The sequence below is a fragment of the Nematocida displodere genome (genome assembly GCF_001642395.1).
Source record: "Nematocida displodere strain JUm2807 chromosome Unknown 2, whole genome shotgun sequence".
Lineage (NCBI taxonomy): Eukaryota > Fungi > Microsporidia > Nematocida > Nematocida displodere.
Genome location: NW_027138156.1, coordinates 15,292 through 28,670, shown reverse-complemented (window position 1 = coordinate 28,670; position 13,379 = coordinate 15,292). Strand labels below are relative to the sequence as shown.

Here is a 13,379-nt window from a genome sequence, read left to right as displayed (position 1 = left end):
CCCCGAACACATAAGCGTAGCTTGCTCTTTATTGGTTGAGGTTTCTCATTTCCAGCATTAGTCTTTCCTGCTTTCTCTTTGCAACACGGAGGGATCCAAGTCTCTTCTTCAAGAACTTTTTCATCTTCTTGTCTTCTCCCTTCTTTGCGAAGTCAATAGCTCTCTTCTCGTACGGTGACAGCCCACAGATTTCCTTGGCAATGTTTGTTGCAAGCTCTGTTCTCTCCATGGCGAGCTTGGCGCGCATTGAAGGCTCTCTCTTTAGATTTCTCTTGTGCTCACTTCTTGAAATGATCTTCTTGACTGGATGGCCCTTCTCTCTTCCAAAGATTGTTCCATTTCCAGATAGTACTCCAGTGATTGGCTGCACTGTGTTCGGGTTAATCTTCATCGCAGGGATAAAAATAAAATAAAATATCTGCCACTCCGTTTTCGGGCTTCGGGCTTTCAAGCTTCGGGCTTTCGATGCTAGGAGGGGTCTGGGCTTTCGGGGTGTTGGGAGGGGTCTGGGCTTTCGGTTTTCGAGCGTTCGAGCTTCGGGGTGTTGGGAGGGGTGCTAGGAGGGGTGTACCGTGTGAAGCCTATAGTTATAGTTATAGTTTATTTTCTCTAAAAAACCAAAACCAAAATGAAGGAGGAAATTCATAGAGCAGTAACCACACTTAAGGAAGTGGCGCCTGAAAGCAAGAACATGGAGGCAATCAGAAGTGCTTTGAAATCGTTGATGGAAGAACTTGAAAAAAACATTGTTTTGGCAGATGCGCTTTCCACCAGCGACCTGAGATCAATCCTTCTCTCGGTAGACACGTGCATTAAAAGACTCTCAGAAATTGAAACCATCTCAGAGTATGCCATCATTGAAAAGCACGCCCTGATCATCTTGTTTATCAGGGTCATTATTCTTGTCAAGATGATTTCAAACGCCCCAGGCATTGAGGAGGAGATAAAGCGCTTAGAGGGAACGTACAAGCTGGAGCTTCTTTCGCGCAACATAAAAGTGTGCAATGGAGAAATAGACAAAACCAAAGGCATCCTTATTGAGAGTCTCTTCCTGAACGTGGTGGGGAGAACGGATGCCAGTCTTCTTCGGCGGGTAGAGATATCAAGAGCGCTAAAAATGAAGATCAAGATAAAAACCAGGCTTGAAGGCAAAGAAAGCGAGCTGGACAAATACATGGTCAGCATCTTAGACGGACGGCTCGATCGCATTATTGAAACCATGGTTCCAATCAACAAGCAGATGCCTGCAGGAAGAATTTGCGAAATCCTTGAAGGCATCGTTGAGGCAGGCAACCACCTGCTGATTAAGCAGCTCCTGAAGATAGAACACGGCCAGGGAAAGAACGACAACACCTGCGAGAACCTAAACGTTAAGAGCGTTCTGGTCGGCTTAACTGTTGGCCACACAGAAGGATCACCCGAGTCAAAAGAGGACCAAAACATGGTCTACCTTCTGGTGCTAAAAATAGCTGTCAAGTACATTGTCGACCGGAAAAAAGAAACGAGGGCAGTTAGCGGTAGAATGGTTCTCAACGAGATTTTTAACGAGGACGAGATAGATATGATGCTTAAGGTCCTGGAAAAAGACCTTCCAGGAGCTATTCAGTCAGAGGTGGTCAACATTCTCGTTGAGGGTGAGATTCGTCTGCTGAAGGCAGACTCAATTGCCATTACGTCAGATAACGTCCACGCGTTCATGCGGTACGTTTGTTTACACCCAGAGGGCACAGATAACGTTCTTTTGAACATCATCAATGCTTTGGAGATAGACTCCTTAGAAGACGACGACGAAGCACCGGCTGGAGACTGCAGCCCCGTCGCTATCCTGGACTTTCTTAACGAGATGCTCAAGCGGTACAGTAAAGACACGACCATGCGCGGGGTGTCTTTTCAGAGATATGCAGCTACCACCATTGTCGATGTTTTCAACGGGATTATTTCAAGTACCTCCAACCCACTGATTGTCTGTGGGTACCTTACGCTTCTCAGCAACCTAACCAACATCACCGAGCCTGAGCGGTCCCAAAAAAGAACAGCCACTTATTTTGGAACGATTGTTAACCGGAACATGATCTTCACCAGGTGCATCAACACGATTATCACGGCCATGCGCCAGCTCAGTGCTTTTGTCATCCAGAAAGACTCCCTCTATGTCGACACGCTGGCCACCGCCCTCCCTGACCTGCCAAGGATGGTCAGGAACGAAGGGCGGGGGACCTGGACCCGGGAGGAGGACACCTTTGCCTACGACCCCCTAACTTTCACCGAAGTATCTGAGCACCCCCCCAGCACGTCCTCCAGCACCCCGAAAACCCCAAACACCTCAAACACCTCAAACACCCCGAAAACCCCGAAAACCCCGAAAACCTCGAAAACCTCGGGTGGTGAAATAAGCAAAAGCGTCACTCTTCTGTTTAAGATAGCTCTGCACCTCCCAAGCGCTTTCAAAGTCACACTTGCAGGGAACCACCTGATGAACATTCTATTCCGCGTTCTTGCAGAAACCAACAAAGTGCCTGCAGAAACCTTGCTGTTTGTTCGGGGGTTCTTCTCGTCAAAGCCAGTCATTCAGAAGATCTCAAGCTCTGTTAACAGTAACTTTTTCTCGCTGATTGCTGCACTGGTGAACAGGGGGGAGCTAGAGGCCGTTCTGGAGATAGCTGAAGACTCCAACCGTCTCTATCGAGGGTTCTTCGCCCACGGGGTAGTAACGGTTGAAGCCGTCAAAAGCCTTAGAGAAGACCCGGCGCTGTACCAGCTACTTGGCAGTCTTATGATCTACTACTACGCTGACGACCCCAAGCTCAGGAACGAGGCGATCAACCGAACCATTCTCGAGCTTTTTGACACAGTTCTAGCCTGTGTGCGGACGTTCTCACACATTATGAGCATTCTTTCGGACACGAAGGAGTTTGGCAGCTTTTTCAAGGCGTGCTCCCTCCTAGGGGACGCTCTCTCCCTGAAAACAGAGGACCTTCTCTACCTGCTAATGAAAACAGAGCACGGGTTCTCACAGCTCGACATAAAGAAGCCTTCAATGAGCGTGCTCTACAAGTGCTCAAGCAAAGTGGCTGCAGAGTGCTTCTTTTTCCACCACTTTGTCACCAAAGGCGTTAAAAACCTAGTGCCTGGCGAGGAAAGAGAAAGGTTTGGGCGGTTCTGCCTTGGGGAGATAAACAACCCCTTCTCAAGCCCCGTTCTGAAGTACATCTCTCTAATGGGCCTCTCAGCTGAGGACGTTCCAATGAACTCAGTGCTAGCTAAGTCTTTCAGCGAGGTAGATTTCTCAGGGGCCACCGAGGAGCAGCGCCTGCTCTTCGTCAACCAGCTCTACCGCGCCCTGTTCCTCTCCGGAAGAATCCTTGAGGGGGGGTCAAGTCTTAGCCTGCCTTTTGCGGCAACGGAGACAGACCGTGTCCACTCGTATGCAGACATGTGCATTCGAGCAGCTATCAAGGCAACCGAAGAAACAGGGTCGCCACACACCCTTCCCCTAAGCATTATGAGCACCGGTTCATCCTCACTGGTTGCCGCTCTTCTTTACATGCTCTATGAGTCCGCGCCAAACTCAGCGGTGGTATCTTCATACATTAAGAAAATGCGGAAGTTTGTCCGGAACGATGGCTCCATCTTTTCAAGAGTTCTTTCCACGGCCCCCTGATGGCCCATGGTCCATGCCCCAAACAACCCGCACCCCGAAGCTCGAAGCTCGAAGCTCGAAGCTCGAAGCTCGAAGACCCCGAAAACCCGAAAACCCCGAAAACCGAAGACCCCGAAAACCCCGAAGACCCGAAGACCCGGAATGAATAAACGAGGAAAATAGTGCTTTTATTTTTATGGAGGGAGAAGCACTTGTTGTTGGATGCAAGATCCCAGTGCTGGCCGTGGAGGCGGGTGATACGTCAACAAGAACGGCAGAAATTGTTGCAATTAGAAGCACGGGGGAGCAGACGGAGTATTACGTCCATTACAATGGATTCAACAAGAGACTGGACGAATGGGTGGGGGAGGAGAGACTAGCTATCAAGACGGAAGCAGACATTGAGTTCCCCAAAAAGAAGAAACAAACCCCGAAAAAGGACGACCCTGAAAAAGAGAAAACCAAAGAGCCTAGCAGCAATGCGCTTACCACGGACGACGTCTACAAAGTAAAAAACATTGAAACGATACAAATGGGAGAGTACCTCCTGAACGCTTGGTACTTCTCGCCCTACCCCCCAGACCTGGCCCAGCAGAAGCACCTGATTCTTTGTGAGTTTTGCCTGTTTTACTTCGGGACAGAAGCCCAGCTCACCAGGCACCAGGACGACTGTGGACGAACCAGGCCCCCAGGCACGCAGATCTACCGAAAGGACGGCGTAGCGTTCTTTGAGCTAGATGGAAACATCCACGCCAACTACGCCAGGAACCTGGCCCTTCTCTCCAAGCTGTTTCTAGACCACAAAACGCTCTACTACGACGTAGACGTCTTCCTCTTCTACGCCATGTGCATCTACAACCCAAGCGACCCAGAAGAGCACCGGCGGTACAAGATCGTTGGGTACTTCTCCAAAGAAAAAGAGTCACAGCACGGGTACAACGTAGCCTGTGTCTTGGTTCTTCCGCAGTACCAGAGGAAAGGGTACGGCCGGCTGCTGATAGACTTTTCTTACCTGCTCAGTAAAAAAGAGCGCGTAGCTGCCTCCCCAGAAAAGCCTCTCAGTGACCTAGGCCTTCTTAGCTATCGGCAGTACTGGGTGGAGAAGATTACCGGGATACTTGTCCATTCTAAAAGAATCTCAATCAACGACATTCGGGACATGAGCAGCATAACTACTGAAGATATTGTTCATACCCTCAAAACCTATGAAATGCTTATGTTTTATAACGGACTACCTTCTTTTGTTCTTCGGGAAGATATTTTGCAAAAGTATGAGAAAAGCGTTGTTGGTGTTCGCCTTGACCCGGAGTTTCTTCTCTGGGAGCCTCCTTATCTGTAAATGGGCTGTTTCGAAGGTTTCGGGGTTTCGAAGGTTTCGGGGTTTCGGTCTTTTGGAGCTGTCTGTGGGTGGTAGACAGCTTTTTATTTTGTAATTTTTTGCAGAATATGGGCACAGAAGTTCCAATACGCAGGGTAGAGAGCATCGAGTTTGGCATTCTTTCACCAGAGGACATAGTTGGTATCAGCGTTTGCAAAATAGAGCATCCAGAGACCATGGAGAGTGGAACACCCAAAGAAGGAGGGCTAATTGATCTCCGGCTGGGCACCTCAGAGAGAGGATTTTTATGCAGCACGTGTGGACACCGCTCAGACGACTGCCCCGGACACTTTGGATACATTGAGCTGGCTAAGCCAGTCTTTCACATTGGGTTCCTTGGAAAGATAAAAAAGGTGCTTGAGAGTGTTTGCTTTTTCTGCTCAAAGCTGCGCATTGAAAAGGCAGCGCTTGGACACCCCAAGCCCAGGTCGCAAAAAGAGAGGAAAAGAAGGCTAAACCTTGTTTGGGGCCTGGCCAAGAACCGGGCAGTCTGTTTAGGCGAAGCTATGCCCTCGGCCGAGGACACTCCAGAAGAAAAGCTTAGAACGGGGTGTGAGAACCGACAGCCCACCATTCGGAAGGAGGGCCTGCACCTGCTAGCGTTCCAGAAGGGCGAGGAGTCAAGCGAAGGAAAAACAGTGCTAAGTGCCGAGAAAGCGTTAGAGATACTCCGCAGAATACCAGAAGAAGACATTGAAGCGCTTGGGTTTGACCTGGAAAAGTCGCGGCCAGAATGGATGATTATCCGAACACTTCCCGTGCCACCTCCCCAAGTAAGACCATCGATTGTGATGGAAGGTTCCCTGCGCTGTGAAGACGACCTGACTCACAAGCTGGCAGACATAATAAAGGCAAGCAACAATCTAAGAAGATACGAACAGGAGGGAGCACCAGGGCACATCATCAGAGATTATGAGCAGCTCCTTCAATTCCACGTAGCTACTCTCATGAACAACGACATTTCAGGGCAGCCTCAGTCTCTGCAGAAAAACGGAAGACCTCTCAAGTCTATCCGTGCCCGGCTAAGAGGCAAAGAGGGAAGAGTAAGAGGAAACCTGATGGGAAAAAGAGTCGACTTCAGTGCCCGAACGGTCATTACCGCCGATCCGAACATTAGCATGAATGAGGTCGGCGTTCCTGAAGAGGTGGCTAAAATGCTGACTTTCCCAGAGAAAGTCACCGAGTACAACCTTGAAGAAGCCCGGAGAGCGGTCCACCGCGGCCCACATAAGCATCCGGGCGCTAAGTACGTGATCCGAGACGATGGCCAGCGGATAGACCTTCGCTTCCACAAGGGCGACCTAAATGTGCAGGTGGGGTACGTCGTTGAGAGACACCTGAGGAATGGTGACATTGTCTTGTTTAACAGGCAGCCGTCCCTCCACAAGATGTCAATGATGGCCCACCGAGCTAAAGTGATGAAATTTTCAACCTTCAGGCTTAATCTAAGCGTTACCTCCCCCTACAACGCTGATTTTGACGGGGACGAGATGAACTTGCACCTCCCACAGTCAGTGCTTGCACAGACGGAGCTAAGAGAGCTGGCCCTGGTGGAAAAGAACATTGTCTCCCCACAGAGCAACCGCCCGGTGATGGGGGTGGTCCAGGACACGCTAACTGGGGTTTACAAACTTACCCGAAGAGACGTTTTCTTTACCAGAGCCCAAATGATGGGCCTAGCCTACGCCATTGATAACGGAAAGCCCCTGGCTCCCCCAGTCATTTTGCGGCCAGCCAGGCTCTACAGCGGCAAGCAGGTTTTCTCACACACCCTGCCCCAGGTAACCTACAGCGGCCTCCACAGCACCCACGTTTACGACAGCAAGCTTTCCTCCAACGCAGCAGATACCGTGGTGATAATCAAGGACGGAGAGCTTTTGGCTGGAACGATTTGCAAAAAGAGTGTTGGTACCTCGTCAGGCGGCCTAATCCACGTGATTGCCAATGACTTCCCCCGAAACATTTGTGTTGACTTCATTGACTCTCTCCAAAGAGCAATCACCACCTGGCTGATGACCTCAGAGTCTTTTTCTGTGGGCATTGGCGATACAGTAGCCGATCCGTCAACTATGGATACGATCAAGGAGGCCATTGATCGGGCCAAGGGTGAAGTCCACAAAATCATCAAAAGAGCCGAAACAAACAAGCTTGAGCGCTTGCCAGGGATGAGCATGCGCGAATCCTTTGAAACAGCAGTTACCCTGGCCCTGAACAAAGCAAGAGACACCAGTGGAACCTCCGCCCAAAAAAGTCTTTGCTCGCTGAACAACATCAAGCAGATGGTGGTTTCAGGGTCAAAGGGATCGTTCATCAACATTTCGCAGATGTCTGCCTGTGTGGGCCAGCAGAGTGTCGAGGGAAAGCGCATTCTCTTTGGCTTCAGAAACAGGTCGCTGCCCCACTTCACCAAAGACGACTACGGCCCTGAAAGTCGTGGGTTTGTGAGCAACTCGTACATCAGTGGACTCGTTCCCGAAGAGTTCTTCTTCCACGCTATGGGCGGAAGAGAGGGGCTGATTGACACGGCAGTTAAAACAGCTGAAACGGGATACATCCAAAGAAGGCTGGTCAAAGCCTTGGAAGACGCCCAGGTCCGCCATGACAAGAGCGTGCGGGACGGCGAGGGAAACGTCCTCCAGTGTGCCTACGGTGGAGACTGCATCGATGCAACTTTCATTGAGATGCAAAAGCTCGCTCTCTTCTGCTCGGACGAAGAGTTTGAGCGGACCTTTGCCATTGACCACGCCCGCGTCTCGGAGTACGCCGTTTCAACTAGAGTCGCAACACTCCTCCGCACCCCAAAGGTTCGCGCCGTTGTCGCTCGCGAGCTGCGGGAGTTGAAGGAGGAGAGAGAGCGCCTGCTAAAAAACTACACCGATGGGAAGAAGCCGCTGCCCGTGGCTCTGAGCCGCATTTTGTACACTGCACAGAGAATGTCGCAGAACCTAGCTGCTGTGCCCGGGGTGGTCCTCCGCTCAGGCGCAGCTAGCGGCCGCGCTGGGAAGGGAGACGTCCTCCCGGAAGACATCGTTACGGCCCGGGAGTCGCTTGAGCAGGAGCTGCTCCAGTCGGTAAGTGCAGTTCCTGAAATTGCAGAGTCGGCATTTGCCCTCTTCCGCACCCATTTGCGCGGATACATCACCATCAAGCGGGTGCTCTGCGAGTTCCAGCTAAGCACCCAGGCCTTTGAGTGGGCCGTTGAGCGGATTCGCACGCTTTTCCTCAAGTCAATTGTCTCGGCCGGGGAGATGGTTGGGACACTAGCTGCCCAGAGCGTGGGAGAGCCAGCGACCCAAATGACCCTGAACACCTTCCACTTGGCTGGTGTGGCCAGTACAGTGACCAGGGGAGTGCCCCGGCTGAAGGAAATCATCAATGTCGCTAGAACCATCAAAACGCCTTCTTTAACCGTCTATCTCAGAGACGACCTGAGGTACTCGCTTGAGGGGGCAAAGAGAGCTCAGCAAGAGATTGAGAGGTGCCATTTGAGAGACCTTCTTGACCGGACTGAGATCATCTATGACCCGGCGCTTACAGCTGTGAAGCAAGATGCCGACTTTATCGAGACCTACGCCATTCTTGACCCTTCAATTTACACGCCCGCCTCCCCCTGGGCATTGCGGCTTATTCTTAACCGCGGGGCCCTGGTGGACAAGGGCATGTCCATCCAGCAGATAGCTGCGCGGGTGGAAAAGGCCTTTGGGTTTATGTGCATGCACAGCGATGAGAACGCCTCGGTTCAGGTCATCAGGTGCCAGCTCTCAGACACGGAGGATAAGCTCAGAAAGATAGAGTCTGCAGTTAGTTCGCTTATGCTCAAAGGACTGACCCAAATCAAGCGCGTCTTTATCAACGAGACAAAGACTGGCGAACGAACTGAGTACATCCTCCAGACGGAAGGAACGGGGCTGGCCGAGGTCCTTAGCCACCCCTTCGTTGACGCCTCCAGAACAGTCTCCAACGACCCGCTTGAGATGTACGCCATTCTTGGGGTTGAGGCGGCCAGAACCTGCATTCTTAATGAAATCAGAGCGGTTATTGAGAGCGATGGGTCGTACGTTAACTTTAGGCACCTCTCCATCCTGGCGGACGTAATGACCCAGAGGGGCATACTCTGCGGCATTACCCGGCACGGAACCAACAGAGGAGACTCTGGAGCACTGATGCGCTGCTCGTTTGAAGAAACCGTTGAAATCCTGCTTGATGCTGCAGCTAATGCTGAGATTGACCGCTGCAAAGGCGTCGTTGAGAGCGTTATGCTGGGCCAGGTGGCTTCCATTGGTACGGGCATCACCGACGTGCTCATGGACAAAGACAGCCTGGAAATGGGCATTATGGCAATGGAGAAGTACGAATTTGAAGATGAAGACAGTGGAGACAAGACACCTCCAGACTTTGCCTCCCCGTCTGGCTCGGGATACTCCGAGATGAGCCCGTACGCCTCCCAGGGAGGGTCCCCTGGGTTTATTTGGTCACCACAGGTCGACTCGGGGTACTCGCCCGACGCTTCGGGCGGCTCTGGGATGTTTGGCTACTCCCCCACCAGCCCAGGACCTGCCAGCCCCTCGCCGTACGGCGGAGCGAACGCCTACACCCCAATGGCCAGCTACTCCTTTGGGTACCCAGGGTTCAGCCCGTCCTCGCCCCAGAACAGACCGGGTAGCTCCAGCCCCATTCCAACCTATGCGCCCCTGAGCCCCAGCAGAGGATACGTTGAGCCGTACACCCCCGGAAGAGCCTTCTCCCCGTCAACAGCCACCCTTTACATGCCTGCGCCCCCCACCAGCCGCCGAGAGCACAAAGACTCTCCCAAGCGCCTGTGGAAGGACGACGAGAAGAGCGAAAGCTCAGATGAAAGCTTCCAACTTGATAAGAAGCAGAAATACTAATAAAGGATTATGGGCCTGTGGTACTGTGGTGGGATGGGATGGGATGGGTCGTTGTACCGTGCACGCACCGCAACCGCACGCAAGCACACTACCCTCAATTTTCAAAAAAGCTCCCGCTTTTATACTAACCCGAAGCTTATTTGATTAGGTCGGCCCAGTGTTGCGTACGGTTAGCGTACCGCGGCGCACTACAGCGCACAGCAACCTAGACCACTGCCCCGCACTGGACGGCAGCGTACGGCACTGGACAGCAACTTAGGACCCAGCCCATATACCCGAAGATATTTTTCATTGCATGTTCCAGGAGGTAATGAGAGGATCAGAGGCTGCGTTGTATAAATACAACAACGTTGCTGTCAAGATAAGAGTCCCAAAGACATACAGACTGGAAGAGATCGATAAAAAAATACGCATAAAGAGAACACGCATGGAAAGAAGCATCCTGGCAAAAGCAGAGCAGATAAACGTTGCTCCCAAACTGGTGAAGATGGATGAGGAAGTGAGAAAGTGTGTGGAAGAGTTGTCTCAGAACGTGGAGACTGTGATTGCCATGGAATGGATTGAGGGAGCAACACTCACAGACTACCTTCTGAAAGAGAAAGCAGAAGAGACATACTCCCCCACCACAGCCGCCCAGATACACGCGGCATCCATGGCCATTGCAAAGCTGCACTCCATCCACATAGTCCACGGAGACTGCACCCCAAACAACATCCTTATCACAGAAACAGGCGTGAAAGTGATTGACTTTGGACTGGGTGGACTTTCTCACAAGGTAGAAGATAAGGCCGTTGATCTCTATCTCTTTGAAAAAGCGATCAAAGCCATCAGTGCACTAGACTGCTCCTCTCTCATTGAGAAAGGATACACCGCCACCACCTCACAAACACCTGAACAAACCCAGCAGACACTTACTCGGCTTGAAGCCATCAGGAAGAGGGGGAGAAAAAGAGAGCTGCTGGCTGTTGGGTAAGGCGTAGCTGCGGCATCCAGCCGGCCGTTTCCCTGTCCACATATCCCGGCCAAGCTTTTTTCCTTTTTATGTTGGTACAGGGAAGAGACTTGGTAGTGCTGGGAAAGAGCCAAAAAGTGACTGTTTACTCGCTGGCACGGGGGGTGGAGAAAGCTGCAGTGTTTCTGTCCAAGACATTGGTCACGGCAGTTGGGTGCTGTCCCATGGACAGGTTTGTGCTGGTGGGCACGCTAGATGGGGTGGTGCGGATGTGCCAGGTTGAGAGCGAGGGCCTGGAGAGCGGAGGAGCTTTAGAAGCGGCCCAGGAGGTATGCCGGATGTCTTTGAAGGTGACCAGCATTTGCGTAACTGACGACATCGTCTACATTGGCTCAGAGAACGGGGTAATTGCAGTGGTGTCAATAGAAAAGATGCCTCCCAGAAGAGGGTCCATCAAAGAACCAAGTGCTGGTGCAGAGCAGGGCGACGGATGGATGGATAAAATGGAAAGCCTTGACACAAACACCCTGACAGAAACGGTGTCTTTAGGCGAAACAACCATCCACAGCGCCCAGTACCTCTTCAAAAGCATGCGAGAGATCAAGCACACTACGCCTGTGCAAAGCGTTGAAGCGCGCGGGCAGTCTGTCTATGTGCTTGACATGCGAGGCCGAGTGAAAGTTTTTCCGTCCAAGGTGGTTTACGACCACGTGTCGCTTATCTACTGCAAGAAGTATCTCTTCTGCATTGATGGAGCGACGCTCTTTGCCGAGGTTGGAGAGACCCTGGCCTCTGTCTATTTTTCAGAGTCTCCAATCCGAGAGGTGAGAAGCAGCACCCTTGGAGGCTTTTTCTTTGTGCTTGGCGATGGAACGGTTGAAATCATGCAGCTGGGAAGAAAAGGGGGAAAGCAGCTACAGCGTGTGCCCGTTGATAAAGATGCCGATCATATCTTGATCGATTCTGAGCGCTCGGTGATATACACAGTGTCTAACGGAAAAATCACCAGGGTTAACACGAGCTATGTGTGGATTGATAAGCCCATGAGAGACCTGGAGATTGAGGAGCGAAAAATAGAGAAGATGGTCAAAGAAGAGGAGCAGGATGGAGAAGACGAGTACTTTGACGTCCCTGCGCCTCTTGGCATGAAAGACCACCCCCTTCCCACCCCAACCAAAATAACCACCTTTTCTGCCCAGTCAGGTACAGCAATTGGCGGAAATGGCGGAAATGGCGGAGAAGGCCACTCGGGGCTGGAAGAGCTGTTTGATGACCTTTCAGATGAACCAGAGAGGGGGACGTCAAAAGCCTTCAAGGATTATCTCGCCGCAGACCAAGAGGTGCCTGCAAAACCTTCATTCAGGTACCCAGAATGCGCCCACAGCGGGATATCTGGTTCTACGTTTGCAAAGCAGGGGAAGAACGTCTTTGCGTTCTGGTCCCCAGAGTGCCAGGTGCTCCTCTCGGATCGAACGGACCATGTACAGGTTGATGTGACTGTGCGAAAGGATGCCGTTGCCATTTCTGTGCTCAAAGACCCCGAAGAGATTACCATGGCCTGTGGGTCGTCGCAACTGCTAGTCCTAGCTAACGACGCCCTTCTTCGGGTGTTTTTCTCTGCGAGTGGGCTATTCTCTGTCTCCAGCCAGGTGCTTAGGCGTGGAGTGTCTGAAAAGATCGAGCGGGTTGCTTGTGGGACTGAGTTCTTCTGTTTGGTAACTTCTGATGCCGCGTGGCAGAGCGTAAGCGTCTTTTCCAGCAACCTTGATGAGGTCTACTCGGCAGTGTGCAAGGTACGCGGGGTGTCTGCCTCTGGGGAGTATTTAGCCGTTGCCCAGCAAGTCGGCGGGGCCATCAGTGTTCGGGTCTTCAAATGGGCCAAAACCAGACTTGTGCACCTTTACACCAACCCGTGTCCTCTCATGTCGCTGGACTTCTTTGCGGTTAACAGCGAGGGCGTGGTTGTGCTGGAGTCATGCAGGAAGATCTTTGCGGTTGGTAAAGAAAGAATGGTTCCTCTTTCGTCAGAAAGCTTCGGGGTCCCTCTGGGCCTGGCTTTGAACAACGTGGTTTATGCCGTCTACACCAGCACAGGAGCTCTGGGCCTCTTCCCAGAAGCAACCAAATACTCACCACTAGCCAAAACCTCGCTGCTCGGAAATAAAGAGGTTGAGATTTACTTCCAGCTGGTTGAAGGTGCCAAGGAAGCTGCCAGTTTGCCTGAAAAGGCCGCCCCAGCGGCTTATAAAGAGTTTCTGAGCCTGCACCGCCTTGATGAAGACTTTTCGCTCCAAGCCAGCCCGGCGCCCAAGCTGTCCATGAAGGTTCTAACCAACCCGAATAAGGCACCTAATGCGACACCTAACCCGAACACCTCAGGTCTCGAAGAAGTTTCCTCTTTTTCACAGCTGGAAAACACATCTGACAATCTTCTAACACCCAAACGGGTAAAAACCGTCAATCCATTTGCAAGAAGTACAAAATAAAAGATTCTCACATGGTCACTAGACTTTTGTTCGG

At 51.7% G+C, this 13,379-nt stretch overlaps 6 protein-coding genes across 6 annotated transcripts; 5 read left to right on the top strand and 1 right to left on the bottom strand.

The window, feature by feature from the left end:
• Positions 1 to 28: 28 nt before the first annotated feature.
• Positions 29 to 391, bottom strand: NEDG_00533 (60S ribosomal protein eL36; the record flags this gene model as incomplete). The annotated part of the gene is made up of 1 exon (XM_067687951.1): positions 29 to 391. One exon carries the CDS (start codon positions 389 to 391, stop codon positions 29 to 31), a length of 363 nt encoding a protein of 120 aa, XP_067544048.1.
• Positions 392 to 628: 237 nt separating this feature from the next.
• Positions 629 to 3,661, top strand: NEDG_00532 (uncharacterized protein; the record flags this gene model as incomplete). Its single annotated transcript, XM_067687950.1, has 1 exon — positions 629 to 3,661. One exon carries the CDS (start codon positions 629 to 631, stop codon positions 3,659 to 3,661), a length of 3,033 nt encoding a protein of 1,010 aa, XP_067544047.1.
• A 175-nt stretch (positions 3,662 to 3,836) lies between these two features.
• Positions 3,837 to 4,979, top strand: NEDG_00531 (histone acetyltransferase HTATIP; the record flags this gene model as incomplete). The annotated part of the gene is made up of 1 exon (XM_067687949.1): positions 3,837 to 4,979. The coding sequence occupies one exon, from the start codon at positions 3,837 to 3,839 to the stop codon at positions 4,977 to 4,979; it is 1,143 nt and encodes a 380-aa protein (XP_067544046.1).
• A 107-nt stretch (positions 4,980 to 5,086) lies between these two features.
• Positions 5,087 to 9,907, top strand: NEDG_00530 (DNA-directed RNA polymerase II subunit RPB1; the record flags this gene model as incomplete). Its single annotated transcript, XM_067687948.1, has 1 exon — positions 5,087 to 9,907. One exon carries the CDS (start codon positions 5,087 to 5,089, stop codon positions 9,905 to 9,907), a length of 4,821 nt encoding a protein of 1,606 aa, XP_067544045.1.
• Positions 9,908 to 10,202: 295 nt separating this feature from the next.
• On the top strand, positions 10,203 to 10,880 carry NEDG_00529 (TP53 regulating kinase; the record flags this gene model as incomplete). Its single annotated transcript, XM_067687947.1, has 1 exon — positions 10,203 to 10,880. The coding sequence occupies one exon, from the start codon at positions 10,203 to 10,205 to the stop codon at positions 10,878 to 10,880; it is 678 nt and encodes a 225-aa protein (XP_067544044.1).
• Positions 10,881 to 10,948: 68 nt separating this feature from the next.
• NEDG_00528 (uncharacterized protein) lies at positions 10,949 to 13,345 on the top strand (the record flags this gene model as incomplete). Its single annotated transcript, XM_067687946.1, has 1 exon — positions 10,949 to 13,345. One exon carries the CDS (start codon positions 10,949 to 10,951, stop codon positions 13,343 to 13,345), a length of 2,397 nt encoding a protein of 798 aa, XP_067544043.1.
• Positions 13,346 to 13,379: the final 34 nt, after the last annotated feature.